The 18,684-nt window shown below is 36.4% G+C and overlaps 1 protein-coding gene across 1 annotated transcript in view; it reads right to left on the bottom strand.

Moving 5' to 3' along the window:
* Nucleotides 1-18,684, bottom strand: part of PKHD1L1 (PKHD1 like 1) — a 202,046-nt gene that overhangs the window by 45,765 nt on the left and 137,597 nt on the right. The window contains 7 exon segments of the mRNA XM_078153706.1: nucleotides 617-720; nucleotides 6,061-6,234; nucleotides 9,260-9,389; nucleotides 10,903-11,021; nucleotides 12,900-13,029; nucleotides 15,585-15,736; nucleotides 17,795-17,883. Coding sequence (XP_078009832.1) covers nucleotides 617-720; nucleotides 6,061-6,234; nucleotides 9,260-9,389; nucleotides 10,903-11,021; nucleotides 12,900-13,029; nucleotides 15,585-15,736; nucleotides 17,795-17,883 — 898 coding nt within the window.

Genomic DNA, 18,684 nt, shown 5'->3' with positions numbered 1-18,684 from the left:
AGTAAAAACAAACTATTACCTCTATATTTTGAAGGTTGGAGACACTATTTCAGTAACAATTCCCTCTTCATTATTTGGTAAACAGAAATTCCTTCTCACTCCAAAAGATGATGATTTGGACAGAGTTAACTTTATTTAACATATTCTATTTGGGAAAATACTTTGTGGCAATACAAAGTAAATAAAGAATTATGGTATATAAAACAAAGTCTTAACCTCTTTCACTTTTTAAAATCTTTTATTTCTTTTTTTGTTTGTTTTTATTTTTAGTCAATTGGGGTTAAGTGACCCAGGGTCACACAGCTAGTAAGTGTCAAGTGTTTGGTCTGAGGCCGGATTTGAACTTAAGTCCTCCTGACTTCAGGGCCAGCATTCTACCCACTGCACCACCTAGCTGCCCCTAAAATCTTTATTCTCCCACTGATCTAAAGCAAATTACACAAATGAAATGGACTTCTGATTGCTTTTTTTTAAAAAAAAAAGTAATGGAAAATTTATTATGGTATCTGAGGACTAATTAAACTATTAATCTAAAAGAATTCAATTAGGATAAATTATAAATATTTCTGTATTTGTATAAATACAGATTTTTTTTAATACATATAAAAATACAAACCTGTCCGAGGTTAAGAAAAGCCAGAGAATATCTTGGATCCATATTGTCTCTGTAGCCTTCCTGACCACTGTGATAAAATTCAACATTACTGATTCTTGCATTTCCTAAGGAAACACATATTGAGTTATATAGTTTTCCTGTGAAGTAGCTACATTAAAATAGCATAGAAAGGCTGAATAAAATTCTTTAAAGGTTATATGGAAACTTAAATTGACCTATTTTTACTTTGCTTCTTTGTACCCAAGCAAATCAGAAGATGTCATTTTACCTCAAATTTAAATTCAGAAGTTTTGGATTGCTTTTAGAATTATAGATCACTATTTGTGTATTATGTATATCAGAAGTGGTAGAAACATAACAAAAGTCAGCTTCCCAGTGACTGGTGCATAGTAGGCACTTAATAAATGCTTACTGATTAACCAACTGATTTTCCAGAAGTCAGATAAGATGAAGGGAAGGAAAAATAAAATACTAATGCTATGGAGAGATTGAGGAAGATATGATACTTTTGGATTTGGTCAAAAGAAGTGACAGTAAACTTTGATGAAGAAGGATACCACAGAAAGATGTAATCAAAAGCTAGATTTTAGGGAAGCAGGAAGGAACCTTAGGGAGAAGAAGAGGCAATGAATAGGACCAACACTGCCCCTCGAGAGAAGAGGCTATCCTGGGAAAGAATCCATTTTAAAGTTTTTTCTTGCCATCTTTCTCTAAGCAGATTTGTCTCTGCTAGGTAGAGAAGGTAGCATATGTAAGAAACTTCCAAATGAATGGTCAAGGGGGAAAGAAAGTAGAGAGAAGGTAAGTGGTAAGATTCTAGAACATTTCATTCTCATTGTCTCTCTCTGTCTCTCCCCTTATCTATCTATCTATCTATCTATCTATCTATCTATCTATCTATCATTTATCCATCTCAAAGACTCTCAGACTATAAAGAGAAAAAAAAAGACAGATCCTTGAGAAATACCAAATTAAAGAACCATAATTTGGCCCATTATTCTAGCCTATCAAAGTCTTTTTAGATCTTAGTTCTGAGGCCAGACATACAGATTCTTCTCAGCTTGATGTCATCTGTAAATGTGATAAGCATGTCATTCATTTCAATGTTGTATAGAACATAGCCAAGGATGGAGTGGCATTCTGCTAGAGACATGCCTAGTTTGATAATTTGATTTCAATTATAGTGTCACTTTTTAATCTGCCCGATTATCATCATTTAGTTACTATTGGTCTAGAAAGGTAAGGTTTTTTTTTTTTGGCTAGGCAATGGGGTTAAGTGACTTGCTCAGGGTCACACAGCTAGTAAGTGTCAAGTGTCTGAGGCTGGATTTGAACTCAGTTCCTCCTGACTCCAGGACCTGGTGCTCTATCCACTGCGCTACCTATCTGCCCCCAGAAAGGTATTTATGGTTGAAAGGTAAACATGATGGATTTGGAATCAGAGAATCTGGGTTCAAATTCTAGCTCTTCTATTTACTATCTGTGTAATCTTGGAGAGTCATTTGATCTTTCTGGGCCTCATTAATAGAATGGAGGAGTTGAAGTGGAAGAAGTCAGAGTCCTACCACCTTTAAATCTGTTATTTCCATCTAATTCAGAATACCTGTGAGAGACTTTGTCAAATGACTTCCTTAAATCTGGGGGTCAACATTCCCTGTTCCTCCCCAAACAGATAGTATAGCATGACCTATTCCTGAACAATCCCTGCTGGTTTATCATAACTTCTGCTTTCCTTTAGAGTTGACGCTGGCTGAGAGTAGAGTAGGGAGCTATATACTTGGTAGCAGTAGGATTTGCAGCAGTTTCTTAGTCCCTATTGCTTCTGTTCCCTCAGAGCCTATCTTTCAGTTCCTGTTTCTTTTCTAACTCAGAGCTTAACAGTCAACTTTTTTTGCATGTGCTCTGAATGAGAAATGAAGACTGTCTTTTTCTGGAGCAACTGAAGTCTCATTTTTTGTCCTTTATAATTTCATGTGAAAGAAGATTTAAAAAAAAAACAGCACTGCCACAATTCTAACCTAATAGCAGTTAAAGATGGTGCTCTCTGAATATCAATTTTGAAATGTTCACAGAGGCAAGACAATGATGTGGCACTTCAACTACATGCATATCTACCATGTTGGATACCTTCATTTTCCCATTATCCTCAGCTTCCTTCTTCCCTTCCTGTTTTCCCTCATTAGAATAGAAATTCCTTGGGGGCAGGAATTCTTTCTGCTTGTATTTACATTCCCCGCACTTAGCACAGTGCCTGTGAAGTGGCAAACAGTTAATAAGGGCTTGTGACTTGATGTGGCTAGAAGCACAGGCATGCATAGAGAGACTGACTCAGGTGTATCTGCACACTCAACACACACTCTTTCCACATCTAAAGCTGAAAGTTGTATTCTAGTTTTAAAAAAGGAGCACCTGAAAGTTATGACTTTCTTACAATTTCATCTCCCATGATAGTAGGGGAAGAAATGGGGGTAATTGCGACTCTGGTATTAATTCTGATTAATAATAAAGAATTGGTTAGTGAAGTGGTAGTGATAGAACCTTGGGAGAAATCAAAGATGTTACATTAAAGTTGTCATAACTAGTCAGACATTTAGTCTAAACTTTGGGAAAGAAAATTTCAACTTTTTTTGGAGAAAAAAAAAACCCAAGGCCAAAAACTCTGAAAGTGTGACATTGTACAACAGATGTTAGACTTAGAATTGGGAAGGCCTTGATTTTGTCCTTTCAACAACCTTGGGAGGTAAGTGTTATTATTATACCCATTTTATGGACCAGGAAACTAAGGCGGTATGGGTGAAGTGACTAGTCTAGGTCAAGCGACTATCTAGTGTGTGGCTGGAGTTGAACTTCAGGTCCCTTATTCTATCCACTGTACCATTTAGCTGATTCTGAACAAATGCTGCATTTGGAGTTGGGAAGATCTAGGTTCAAATCCTGACCCTGACAATGTGACCATGAACATACCACTTAGCCTATCTGAGCCTCAGTTTCCTCTTCTATATAAAAGAGATAATTATGCAAATAATTGCTACATCACAATTTTGTTGTAAGGATCAAATGAAATCTTTGCAAACCTTAGAGTGTTATATAAACATCTATTATTATGATTGTCCATAAAATAATAATAGCCAGCATTTATATAGTTTTTTGAGATAGCCAAAGAAGGATGTGAAGCTCCTAAAAATGAAATTGTGACAATAAAATCACAAAGTATCCTGGAGAAGATGAAAGGGTAGCTGAATAAATCAATACAACTACTGAACTCAGGTTTAAAAAAAGATATACAGAAAAGACGAAAGAAGAGTGCATAGAATGCCAGATAACTATATTAACAGTTAAGAAAAGGGTTTAGTCCAAGAACAGGGAAGGGATAGACCCTTGCTTGGGAATGATGGTATGATATTAATATATGATACTGAGAAAGAACTATTCAATTCCTATTTTTCTGCTACTTTGTAGTTTGATAGGACAAAGGAAACATGATGTCAAAGGAACTGAAGGTCAAGAAAAGTGAGATTGTCAAAGTTATCAGACTCGTAAAAATATATCCTAATGTACTGAAAAAACATGAATAATTGTCAATATTCTTTGGGAAGTTGTGAAGAACAACAAGATGGCAGAAGATTGGAGGAAGACGTGCATTTTTAAAAGGGAGTCTGTAGCTTCACAACCCCATCTTTTCCTGTTTTTTGACCCAGTATTCACCAATCTCAATAAAACTTTTGATAGTTTTCCCCAATATTTATGTGAACAAGATGGAAGAATGTGGGCTGCATGGTGGTGTAGCTACATGGCTTCATATCTAGTGTACACTCAAAAGTGTTAATTAATAGAGTGCTATCACCTTGGAAGAGAATGTAATATAGGATGTGGCTGTGTTTTATTCAAAATCTCTTATCAACCATTGAAGGGAAAACATGCTTATGAAATTTTCTCATGACACAAAAGCAGGTGTTATTGCTAGTAGGGAGATAACATGACACAAATAACCATAGAGCTGTTGATTCTTCTTTTCTGGAATGTCTATAACCTCTTTTCATCATTCCCATTGCCACAAGCCTATTTTGGATTGTCATTACTTCTCATCCAGTCTTTTATACTGGCCTCCTAACTGATCTTATCTTGAGGCTCCTCCCTCTCTTCCACAGTATTCAGATCTTAGAACCTCATAAGATCTCAAGTTTAAAGACCTCCAGTGTTGTCAGATTAATCTCCCTAAAGCTAGAATTGTCTGGATTTCTTCGTCTGGCATTTAAAGCCCTCTTTGATTAGATGGGAAACCACCCTTTCAGCCTCATTTCCTGCTATTCACCTGCATATGCACCTTGAGCTTCAGTCAAACTTGACTTCTTTCTGTTCACATATTCTGCATTTTCCTAACTCTGTGTATTTGCTAAGCTATTCTTTTATATTTGGAACGTTATTCTGCATCAACTCTGCTCATCTGCCCTTTTCCCACCCTTTCAAGGCCCAACCTATATGTTAGCTCTTCTAACAAGTTTTCCCTGATCCCACTACTGGAAGAAACCTCTCCACCCTCTGAAGAGTCACAACACCTTGAACCTCTTTATAATATTTTTGTTCTATCTTTAATTTGAATTATCTGTGCATGTTTCATATCACCCTACCAAGATGCATAGCCTGATCTTGTTTGTATCCCCTCATAGCATTTAGCATAATGTTTTGTGCTTAGTAAGAGCTCAATAAATGTCTGCCCAATGGATACTTAAAAGATACTCAATAGATTTCAATAGCTTCCTATTGCCTTTATGTTGAGATGTATGCAGTGGGAATTGGTCAATGAGAACCTAGTCCTCAGGAGTACATTCTCCAGGTGGAAGTAGAGTGAGCCTGCTTTGGGGCATATTCAGCAGAGGTCCTGGCTCCACCCATGGGGAATTGTATCAGTTCCTTATCCATGGCTCTGACACACACACACTCTCTTTCAACCTCTCTCTCTCACTCAATCTCTCTCTCTCTCTCTCTCTCTCTCTCTCTCTCTCTCTCTCACACACACACACACACACACACACACACACACACACACACACACACATCCCTGAAATGTATATCATCCTCACCTCTGCCTTCTTCCTTTAAGACACAGCAGAAGTACCACTTTTCTGCATGGATGAGGCTTTTTCAATTGCTAGGGCTCTCCCTCCTACACCACCTTGTATTTAACTCTTTTGTATATATTTGTTTATTAAATTATATTTATGTTGTATATATTTTATATATACTTTCTGTATCCCCAATTAAAATATAAGCTTATTGTGGGTAGGGCTTATTTCCTTCTTTGTATTTATATCCTCAATGCCTAGCACAGTACCTGGCACATAGTACATAGGAATAAGTATTTGTTGAATGATTGTATCAATTAAAAAACCACTCTCCCTCCCTTATTTAGAAAACAAACCAAATTTGCATTAGGTAAACAATACCTTTGTAAGTCACCATGTTTTCAGTGAATGAGCTGACCAACACTCGTGCTCCAAAGGATTCCTTGAACAGACCTGGATAATCTTCACCAATTATTTTAATATTTCTGCTCAGTATACCAACATCCGCAGCCAATGTATAGTTCTGGCCTGTGCCTTGTATCTGATATCTTTCAGCTGCAACAAAAATTTATCCAATTATTGATACTAAGAAACAGCTATTTTTTATGAGTCAATTTTCTTTCCAAAGTAATACGGTGAAGACCTTTCTATTTGTAAAATGTCAGCATAAATGTATAGTAAATTAAAACTGAACCCATGTTGATTTACATATTCAAATGTGGGTATACTGCATATTGAAACTGTCACTTTTTTTTTCACAGATGGAAACACAACTAAAAATATTTCTTCAAAATTATTCTAATACTATGAATATAATCAATGATTTCAGAGTTATTACTTATTAGTTCTTGAAGGTACTTTGTAACTGTCTCAAATTATTCACTAAAATATGGCTATGTGGTACATTAAGAAGCTTGTTATCATTTTGATAGATGAGGAAATTAAATAGGGTGGTTAAATGATTTGCCAAAATGACAAACTGTTTCAGCTTGCCTAAGTTCAACGCCTTAGTTTGCTTCATGTGTACTGATAGCGTTGTATATTATCCATAGAATCATGGAATTATAGAATTTGAGAGTTGGAAAGGATTTCACCAATCACATAATTGAAAACAAAAATTACTTTGATAATTAAACCAGTCTGGATTTTTTCCCCCTGACTATAAATCTAATTAGGTTATATTAAATCCAGAATGACAGATTTAATGACATTTAATTAAGTTTAGCAGTGAGTTCAAGGTTAAAGAGCCACTTACTAGTGACAGAGCCATAACCTGAACCCAGGGCCTCAAACTCTAGGTCCAATGCTCTTTCCACATAAAATTTCCCTTACTTTTTGCTATTTACTGAAAATTCAATTTAATTTCTTGTATTAAGTTCAAGTAATAAGAAATGGTTGAGTTTATTTAAAGTTATGTGCTTGCTAGCAAAGCTTATTTTTTGAAGATTGGTTATATTCTAATTGGCACTGATGGGAGCTCTGTCTTTAGCTATTTTATATTTGTTCTTTTCATCTTGGTCAGCGGTAGGCATAGAAAGTGGCTATAAAGGAAAGTTGGAGAGTCAGTGACTCAGTAGGAATGTGGGCATATTACCCACAAATATTCCATACAACCAGCAAGCTTTTTGATTGGTAAAGAGTGAGTCTGAGATCACTGAGTTCAATGTATTCAGATGAGCATGTTTCAAATTAGAGGGGGGTTCTAGGGTAGGAGACACCATTTTCTTTTGGGACCATGAACAAACCAGATGGGGTGGTGTAGTACATCCCAGAAAGTTATTGACCAATCTTAACATGTAGAATTATAGATATAGATTAAATTATAAGGTTCATATGTATTTATGTACTTTAATTATCTTACTCTGGGGTGTTATATGAATTTGTATTTTTCCCCTGGGGGAGAACTCAACACACTGGCATATAGTAATAAATGCTTGTCATTGATACAATTATGGAAGAGCTATCCTTACAGTCTGTAATATGTGATAGAGATAAGGAAAAAATGAAAGTTACCAGATCGAGGCATCCAGGTACATAGGCTATGACAAAAGATAGAAAGATGGATGGGACATTTATTAGGTGCTTGCTATGTGACATGAATTGAACAAAGCCCTGGGAATGAATTTAAAGCTGCCCCTGCCATCAAGAACCACTCATTCTAATAGAGAAAGACAACATGTAGAAGGATGCTGTTAAGTGAAAGGGGGTATGTTACTGAACATGGCAGGGATGCTGCAGGAATTGGCATGGAGGTCTGGTTTCTAATTAACTTGGGCAAAAAGCTGACTTATTGGAGTCAGAAGGAGCCAGGAGTCCCAGTTTCCAGTATTGTAGAGATGGTCAGAAAGTAGAGAATGAGAGGAAAGTAATTAAGTCTAAATTCAGGGAACCATGGAGGCTTTGGGACCAGGGAAGGTTAGAAAACATGGTGCATTGAGTTGAATGTTTAGTAATTATGGAAGTAGTCAAATGTGAAAAGTGGAGCAACCTAGATTGACTTTAAGGAGGAGAAGGAATCTTTAGCAAGTTGATTTGATATATTGAACTAGAAGCCTAGAATATGACCCTTACAGTTTATGGAAAGGACATTCATTCTAGAATTCAAGGACTTAGTTATAAATCCCTCCTCTAACATTTACTACTTGTGTGACCTTGGCAAATCATATCACCTCCTTAGCTTCAGTTTGATCATATGTAAAATGAGGAAGTTGGGCTAGATGGCCTCTGATGTCCCTCCTACCTCTACATCTATGACATTATGATCCTGTGGGTTTTTTGTTAAGAAACTCACATTCTTGAAAGATATGCCTCAGTTCCATCATCAAAAAATGGTACAAGTCAATTTCTATGCAAAGCCCTTTCTAATTAAAATGCAAATGACAAAATCTGCTGAATTTTTTTGGCCTTGAAATTACCATCTTGAGAGATAAAAAGCCAGGCTAAGCACAGCCTGTACATAAAAATCAATATATGTGGTAAAAAAAATGAAGGAAATACTTCTCTAATGTACTTGGTAGGAGTGGTTACTTAAATTAATTCCTCTGTTCCCATTCCTTAGGTATAACTTCAAGACAGTATTTTATTTAAGTCGGAAGACCTGAATTAAAATCTTGACATCTATTTACTATTGTGTAATGTCAGATAAAACACCTAAAATCTTTGGGCCTCACTTTCTTCATTTATAAGAGTAGGAATTTGAATTAGATAACCTCTAAAGTTTGTTATGGGCAGCTAGGTGGCAGAGTGAATAGAGTGCCGGGTCTAGAGTCAGGAAGACTCATCTTTCTGAGTTCACATCTTGTCTCAGACACTTGCCCTGGGTAAGTCACTTAGCCCTGTTTACTTCAGTTTCTTTATTTGTAAAAACAAGCTGGAGAAGGAAATGTCAAAGTATCTTTGCCAAAAAATAACCCAAATGGGGTCACAAAGAGTAGGACATGACTGAACAACAACACCACTTTTATAACTGTTGATCGTCTGACCCTATGAACTTTTCATCATATTCTATCCCTTCCTCTTGTAAATGTGAACATTTAATAATATTTCAGTCTTAGTTTTTTGTTATAAAACAACCTCTTACCAATGTGAGTATAGGAAAGAGAATCATTTAGGATAAAACTTCTTTGATCAGCCAGGATTTGGGTAATCCTTCTGGTTTCTGTCTGTCTGGAGTCATAGCTTGTGGTTGTTATCACAATATCTTCTCCCACCTTGTAAAATTCAAGGCAAAAATTCAAGAATCACTTTCAAGCAGTAGGTTTAGAATTTAATGTGTATAGTGAGTTATCATAATTTCATAATTATAAGAGAAACCAGAGCATTTTAGTTAATTATTGCAGCGATTAACATAGATTAGCACTAGAAAAAAAAGAAATTCAGTTTTCTAATGGTAACAAGGCCTGGTTTGAGTTATTAGTTCTTTTAAATCATCTCTGACTTTCCCCTATATCTCATTTCATAATTTTGAGAGATCACAGTACTATAACATTGTACAGTAAAACAGACAAAAACAAATTTGTCAATATTTATATTAAAAACTGCCCAGTGTATATTCAGGTTGGGATTCAGCAACATTTTCCTAACTTGTCAGAAGTATTACTTCAAATTGATTATTCTGTCCTGTTGAAAGTTGTTAGACCCAAAGGGAATTTGAATTTGGCAAGGACCATAATCTTAGGCTCACAAAGGATCTAGAAGGTGATCTAATCCATCCTTTTTTGGGGGCAGGATTTTTTAGGCATGTGCTGGAGCCAGCTCTCACTCACTTGGGAAGGTCTCTTGTTAAATTCTTAGTTTGAACATTTACATTTCAGTCAGCAAACTCTATAAATTAGGGTTTGATTTATTGATTGTCTAGTGAAGAAAATGCAGATTAAACCTAAAAGTGTGTCATTCATACTTTTTTTTTTTGAAAAGCCAGTCGGTCAACATTTTCAGCATATCACTGATTGTACCTAAAATGTTACAAAGAGAAATCTACAGTGAAAAGATCCTAAATTTTTCTCAAAAAGACATTTCCTGCACTTTTCAGTTACAGAAAATAGCAAAGCAATAATAATAGTTGATTTTATTACACAATAGCTGTTAATGATGCCCTTCAATGGTAACTGACCCTTATCATGAGACTCTGAAACAGTTTTTTTCTTCTAAACCAGAATACTAGTGAATCAAATACACTGTATTTTATAATCTCAGGTGTTGTTTGCAAATACTATACAGATGAGTATTTGATGTAGGGGTTTTTCTCCATTATATTTAACTTAAAACCCTCATGTGACATGAGTATTAAAAAATTGAACTTGGGACTATCTTTCCCTTGAAGCTTTAAAATGTTTAATGACAAAAGGCTGAAGAAAAACAAGCAAGCCAGGAATAAAATGCAGTTGAGTGTCTGGCCTTTTCGGGTTTACATTGAATATATAAACTATTCATAGGAGAATATTTTAAATGCAACAATTCAATAAACAAGTCTTTGTTCATCCTAGAAAACATGCATGCTTTCATTTAAGGCAAAACAAACAAGAAATGACTCTTGCAGACAGCATTCCATTCTCTAAGGTAACTTGGGAGTCAAAGTTCTATGATGATCAATCTGTTTTTAGCATAATAATTATATATACAAATAAATGTTTTTTTCCTACTGTAAAAAGAATTGTCTATGAAAGGAAGAGGCAACTTTTACAAATGTGCTTCTTTGTTTCTATGATCAAGTACTGTCTCTACCTTCCAATCGACAGCATCCATCAGTGATATGACTTTGGAACCTGCCAGGGTTGTTTCTGAGAGCTTCGTTTTATATACTGCTCGTGTGATTCCATGAAGATCCAATTCACCAAATATTCCTGGGAGAAGGAAACACATGTGTGGAATAAAGATTATGTGATCTCTTTCAATAAGATATTGAAATATTTAGGATGGAAAGAGAGCATTGGAGTTGACTGGCTACATAAGAAGGCAACTCCATCATCCAGAGTACTTCCCCACTTTCCCCACAGTGCCTGACAAATAGTGAGCTCTTAATAAATGTTTATTGACTTGTTCTGACCCTGGCACCTCCTGATGGGGCTTCCCTGGATGTTGTCTTGGTGGCAGAAGTAAAATGACAGAAACATTTTAAAGGTTATTTACATTGGGGTACACCTGTACCTGACCTAGCTACTGACTGTCACTTCCTCCTTGTTTTAAGGTTGTTTCAGAGAATTTTAAATCCTTTCTCTCACAAGACAATAATTTAGCAGAATCAAGATTCACCCTTAGAAAAATGCCTTACCATTCAATATATAGCAAAATGTACCATAACACACTATCCCTTCACCCTCACTTCCCACCCATCATTGCACTGTGCACAAGTGCATGTGTGTATATGGTATTGAGAAGAGCAGCTGCTTGAGTTCATCATGGTCTCATCCTCCTCCTTTGGCCTCACCAGTCTGACACTATAGATGCCAACTAAGACCAAGGTGAGAAATGGGAATAGGGTGAGGGTAGGAAAGGATTATCTTAGCAGTGAAGTGAGGAAGGTGAAAAGGGGAGGTAAATTCAAAGCAGTGGCAGAGGAAAGAGAAGGAAGGAAAGAGGGAAGTGGCTGGGGTGAGCATCCACCCCAGGGGCCAATCATTTATAAAGGATGCAGAATGGATGGACATACATAATCGTGTGACTGACTACATTAGATAACAGAGAAAATCAGAGCCAGGTGAAGTGAGGATATACTAGTCCACTTTTATAAGAGGGAAGAATTTTTGATGGTTAATGGATCTTAGGGAGATAGGAACTGGGACTCGATTTCATTGGTACAGGGAACTCCCAGGTGAGGAAACTCCTTCTGCCAATGCAATTCAGTATCTTCTCTACAATTTGTAGACTTGCCTAGAACACTGAGAAGTTTAGAGACTTGCCCAGGGCCACACAGTCATTATGTGTCAAAGACAAGCCTCTAACCAGCAGAACAGTAGAACAGTTCTAACTAGTTCTCATAAGCTGATTGAACATTTACACCTCAGAAATTAGAAATTGCTACAAATTTGATTTGATTCATTTTTCTTTTGATTATCTAGATTTAAGAAAGTGTTAATAATGAGATTAAATTTAAGTGTGTATATATATGTATATGCATGTGCACACACATAGATATAATATATACATATATATACATATTTTTCCCCCTAGAGAGCCTAGTTGTTAAACATTTACCAGCATACCCCTGTACTGTTCTATAAACATTTCTTGAGTTCAGAAAGAGGAAAACAGAAGGCTGAGGGAATGAAGTCATCATCAGACTAGAGGCCAGGTGACTGGAGTCTAATAATGATGATGATTATGATAATAATAATAACTGGCACTTATATAGTGCTTTAAGGTTTGCAAAGTGCTTTATATACATCATGCCATTTGAGCCTTTCAAATACTCTTGGTCTGTTTATATTTAATGTAAGACATTAGCTAAGTGAAAACTTGTCCAGCACAACAGGAATTCCTTTCATGCCTTGGTTGTACTAGGTGGTTGTTGAGCTCCCTTACAATTCTGTAAAGCCATATTCCTTAAGTCTAATGATGTCCCGTTAACTTTTCTAGTTTACCCAGTCAATAGAAACAAATGTTCACATAACATTTGCAATATTACAGAACCATCAATCTTAAAATAAATATCTTTCTATTTTGCATATGTTTTTAAACACCATATCAAAACCCAAATTCTTTGAGTATTTGGAGATACATACCTAAGACCTTTGACCCTTGATTTGGTCCATTTGGAAGAGACCACTCTGGAGTAGAATGACTGCCTCTCAATATAATCTGTAATTCTCCTTTAAAGGGATTATCTTCCCAGCCCCCAATTAATCGACCACCCTGTCATGAATCAGAAAATTATTAGAACTTAACAATTCATAGGAAATTTTTTGGGGAGCAAGAAGTCTGGCACTGTGATTTTATTAATATAGAGAATTCTCAATGAGGACACTCCCCCTAACAATGCAGATCATTATGTTTTGCAATTTATGGTCTTAGAAAATTGCCAGAGTACACTGAGAAGTTAAGTGGCTTGTGTAGTAAGGTATCAGAGATAGGCCTTGGAGGCTGCTATACCCTACACTGGAAAAAACAAACAAACAAAACCCTTATCTAAAAAAACAAAACCCAACAACAGATTAAAGAATAATTAGCATTTCTATCTACACTAAAAATTAGTGAATTATTTTATATGGTTGGTATTCATCCCAGAGATATCTGGTGGACTCAGTAAATTTAGCTTACTAACCAAATGAAGATCTGATCAGACTGGCTTATGTGGCATGGGGAACAGAGGCTGCTATGAGATACGTAGGATGCAGAGTTAGAAGGGACCCCAGAGGCCACCACATCCAACCCCCTCATTCAGGATGCGAGGAAATTGAGTCCCAGAGAAGATAAACAACTTGCCCAGGATCACACAAATAGTAAGTGTCAGAGGCAAGATTTGCACCTAGATCCTCTGACTCCAGAGGCAGTGCTGAAGTTGGTGGACTATTTCTTTGAATTCTGGAGAGTCCCTCATATAGAACGAGAATCCTCTGGCTTCTCTCTCTCTCTCTCTCTCTCTCTCTCTCTCTCTCTCTCTCTCTCTCTCTCTCTCTTTTATTTTTTAAAGTTTGTGGAGTTGGGTATCATCCTTGCATATTGTCTTTTAAGTCAATGCTTAAAAGTCCTCAAGAGACTCTTCACCCATATACAGTCATAGAATCTTAGAGGTGGAAGAGACCTTACAGATCATCGAGTCCTTCTCATACCTGAAGGTTGCCCCTTTCATCCAAATGAACCTTTTTGCTGTAAATTCCAACTTGCATACATTTCTTATAGTATTAACAATTTTGTGCAATAATATTTTCTCAATTCTAGGCTCTATCATGGAGGTGTTAAGATATAATTTTATTGTGCAATGCTGAAAGCTCTATATGTTGAATTCCTCTTAATGGGAAATAATTGATGATTGATCAACATAATAAAAATACTACAAGTTCAAGAACAAGATGTACAGGACTGAATGGGGATGATTTGGTACAAACCGCTGAAACATTTTTAACAGACTTTCACCTTTAATCACATTTCTATCATTCAATCTATGTTCACTGGTTTTAAGGAATGACACTTAAAGGCTGTCCTCAACCCCTTTAACTGTTCAGGATCTCCTAGAGAATCTTGCCAAGCCTGTTTCAGGGTTTAGTCCCATCTGACCTAATCATTCATGTGACTAATCCACATGAATTCAGACTAAAAATGTCCAGATAATGGGGCAGTCACAATTCATACTTAATAGTGACATGACAGCCACTTCCTAAGGAAAGCCCAGACTTAGGAATCGGGATAATGGTGAAGCAGAACAGTAGGAAGGTCTCATCTAACCCTAACTTAAAACCAACTTGGGCTTTTGAGTCATAAAAGTGTATTTGCTTCTCTGTTACTATCTTCCTAGCCTTACTAAAAACTACTCTTTTTCTCTCACTCTGATTCAGTCAAATTGGCCTTTTCTTTGTTCTCTACTCACAGAATTCCATTTCCCATTTCTATGTCTTTGTGCTGATTGTTCTTCATGCCTGGAACATAGTTCTTCCTTACCTCCACCTTATAGAGTCCCCCTCCTTCTATAATTTGCAGTTCAGGCATCATCTTCAGCATGAAGCTTTTCCTAATCCCTCTAATTGCGAGTGTCCTCCTTCTCAAACTACCTTGTACACATACATATATGCACACACGTATATGTATGTGCATACATGTATGTTCATAAATGTATATATATACACATACACACATACTATATATCTACAACTATATGTATATATGCACACATATGTATATAGTGTATGTGTGTCCATACACACATATTTGTGTTTACTCATTTTATATTAATGTTATATGTATTTTTATACATACTTGTTCACTCCATTAGAAATGCAAGTTCATTGAAAATATGGATTGTTTTATTCTTTTTTTTTCTTTTTGGTGGGGCAATTGGGGTTAAGTGACTTGTCCAGGGTCACACAGCTAGTATATGTCAAGTGTCTGAGGTCGGATTTGAACTCAGGTTCTCCTGACTCCAGGGCCAGTGCTCTATCCACTGTGCTGCCTAGCTGCCCCTGTTTTATTATTTTTATCTGTATCCTTAGCATCTAGTTGGCACATAGTTGGCACTTAATAATTACCTATTAATTGATTGGTATCTATTAGGTAGCATTTAAGCTCTTTGAGAGTAGTAAATAATTCTTTTTCTTATTTTGTAAATCTATTACCTAACATAGTACCTTGTATGTAGCAGGAGCTTGATAAGTATTTGTCAAATTGAATATCTCATGATTATATTAGCATAGAATATAACACAATCTCCTTCATGATAAGCAATCATATTTCTAAAATGCCTTCCTCCTTCTTACCTGTACTGATATGTAGGTAGCATTCAATACAAGTTTTCTGTAAATGGGTTTTCCAGTGCTTACATTATTTTTACTATCTTCTAGTTCCAGAACTCCCAAAATAATAAGTCTTTCCAGTGACGGAATATTTACATCCACTACCATCCATGTGCCTAGAAAAGAATACTTTCATTACAGTATGCAACTAACATAATAATTTACAGACTATGTCCTGCATAAATGTATATATTCATGATATACACCCCATCAATTAGCCTTAGCTTCCAAATTGAGTCCTAGTCGTATTCCAGAGGCAGGCCATCCTCTTTCCCTGAGTCCCAAAGAGAGCCATTATCTTCTTCCAAACTTCCTGTTTCTGTTGAAGGTACTATGGTATTTTGAGTCACCCAAGTTTGCAACTTCAGAGTTATCTTTACTCTCCTCCCTTCCCATATCCAGTCAATTCCCATGTCTCTCCAATTCTACCTCTACAGCTTCTTTCACATTCATTCCTTTCTTTCCATTTGCAACAGCTGCTATTCCAGCTTATACTCCCATCACTTATCATCTGGACTAGTTGTTGCAATAGTTTTACTGCCATAAAGCTGTTTCCAGGCCTTTTTCTCTTCACATAGCTAAATAATGTTCCTATGGTACTAATTTGCTAAAAAAAATCTTTGATGGCTGCTTATTGCTTCTAGTATAAAATGCAAAATCAACCTCAGCCCAGCAATTAAACATTGTCCCAACTTACTTTTTAGATTTCTTTCATGATTCTCCTTTTACGTTCTACATGTTTCTGCAAAACTAGACTCTAAGTCCCTTAACTTCATTCAGCATTTCATCTTGTCTCTGGGCCTCCAAACAGTGTCTCTCACGTCTGGAAAGTTTGCCATCCTTACTTTCCCTTATAATCTTTAGCTTCCTTTTAAGAATAGTTCAAGTACTACCTCCTAAGTGAAGACTTCCCTGATTTCCCCAATTTAAATTCTTTTCTATTCCCTCAAGCAACTTTGTATTTATTATGTGTACATGTTTATTCTTCTCAATAGAAAATAAACTTCTTGAGGGCAGGAATTTCTTTCAATCCTCAGTGTGTAATATAGTAACTTGTACATAATTTGGGTACTTAATAAACATTTGTTAAATTAAATTGAAACTCTTCATTCTAAGTACTAAGGTTTATCTTTATACTAGCTCCAAGAAGTTGAAATTTATGACAACAGAAACCTCACGAAGGAAGGAGCTGGTTCCCATAGCCATGAAAGAGGGAAGGAAAGAAGCATTTATATAGAGCCTACTATGTGCCAGGCACTGTGCTAAATGCTTTTTTAACAAATATCACTTCGTTTGATCCTTAAGTCAACCCCAGGAAGTAGGTGTTATTATTATCCCCATTTAATAGTTGAGGAAACTGAGGCAGGAAGAGGTTAAATGACTTGCCCAGGGTCACACAGCTACTAAGTGTTTGAGGTCACATTTGAACTCGGGTCTTCCTGATTGAGTCCAGTGCTCTATTTCCTGTACTATCAGCTGCTTCCATGTTTTTTCTTCTTCTTCTTAGTTTTCTGTTTTCACCTTCTATCAGCCAGCATGCAAAAGGTGGTAGATAGTAAATCCTTTTTCATCTCTCTACCACTACCACAAGTCCCTACCTAGCACCACCATGGATGCTTCTTTCCTTTCCCTTTGTGTTTCCAAAGCACACTGGATTTTTCAAAATTATTTCACTAGCACTTAAGGGAAAGAGGGTAAAACAAATATTGAACAAAATAAAGAATAATCAGTTTACAGATATTCCTAGACTAGCCATAAATGGCCAATACCATTTCCTGGGTTATTCTCATCTGTCTAGTATCTGGTGACAGAATCAGAGGAATAAAATCAGCCATTCTCTATGAGAGGAGGTAAAACACAAGGAAAATCAACAAAGTGAAGTGATAATGGAGAAGAGATGTGTGGCACGAGTATGGCAGACCTAGACAGGTATTTTCCTCTATGGTCCCAGCTAGTGCCCCTTAATTCTACTTCTTATCAACTAGGATTAGTGCTTTTGGGTCTCAATCTAACATTGTCAGAGCTCCAAGTTCTAATGCAAGAGGAAGCTTATTCCCTCATATCCTTTCCATCCTCTGGCCTTGAAGCATGATTTAACTGATAATCATGGCTGCCTCTGCCCTGAGTCTTCTGAATGTAGCAAAAGCATAGGGATATTCAGTGTATGTGTTTACCTTCAGGAATCACCACATTTGCTCCTTCTTGAGGGATACTATAATTATTTTCTGGTGATGATTGCCAGAAAGAATCATTAGACCATAAGCTGAAAGAGGAAAAAAATTCAGTTAAGTCTTACTGTTACTGTCACTATCAACACTGCCAATAATATTTGTGGAAAATGTCCCTAAGTTGTAAGTAACTCATACAAGATGTTTAGGATAATAGAGTGCCCATTTAAGCTAAGAGACTGCTCATTTGTTTACATTTGAGTTTACAATATTATGGGCAAGATCAGACATGTACAGTGAATAAAATAATTTACAAGGTCCCCCCCCATATTACACACTGGCTTTTCTCTCATTAGGACAAGGATAATGGGGTTTGTGTTCAGGTGTTATGGGAAATATTTGCTAAATATATTTTCCTATTGTAATATTCCCAAAGTAGTGTTTTAGTGGGGGAAAATGCAAATTGAAATAAATATTTAATGACTTTATGATACTAAAGATGTTAAATATGGAATAAAGTTTTCTCTATGAAAAATTATTTATCCCATTTCTTATATGCAAATATATGGTAAACTTTATATATTACTTCTTCTCCTCCTGAAGCCCCCATTTTGTGAGGTGGCCCAAGCTGGCCTTCATTCCCTCCCAGCCCTGTACCTGACTTTCTAGATTTCAAAATTATATCTCTACTGGGGTCTCATCCTGGAACTTCCCTCAGTGCTTGGTGCTACCTTTCTCTAGAACAACCTACCCTCCGTGAGGTTCTGATTACCTCAGTATATCTCTTGTAAGTGTGCTTCCTCTTCCCCCCCTCATTAAGTTCCTCCTTTAGTCTCCATATTGTAAAGGGGCCCAGGCTGGTCTGCTTTTATTTCCCTCCCAGCCCTATTCCTGAC

This window comes from Phascolarctos cinereus, unplaced genomic scaffold, assembly GCF_003287225.1.
Source record: "Phascolarctos cinereus isolate Bilbo 61053 unplaced genomic scaffold, phaCin_HiC Scaffold_4;HRSCAF=312, whole genome shotgun sequence".
NCBI classification, from domain to species: domain Eukaryota; kingdom Metazoa; phylum Chordata; class Mammalia; order Diprotodontia; family Phascolarctidae; genus Phascolarctos; species Phascolarctos cinereus.
The sequence above is the reverse complement of the archived record's forward strand: the minus strand, read 5'-3'. Positions and strand labels throughout refer to the sequence as shown.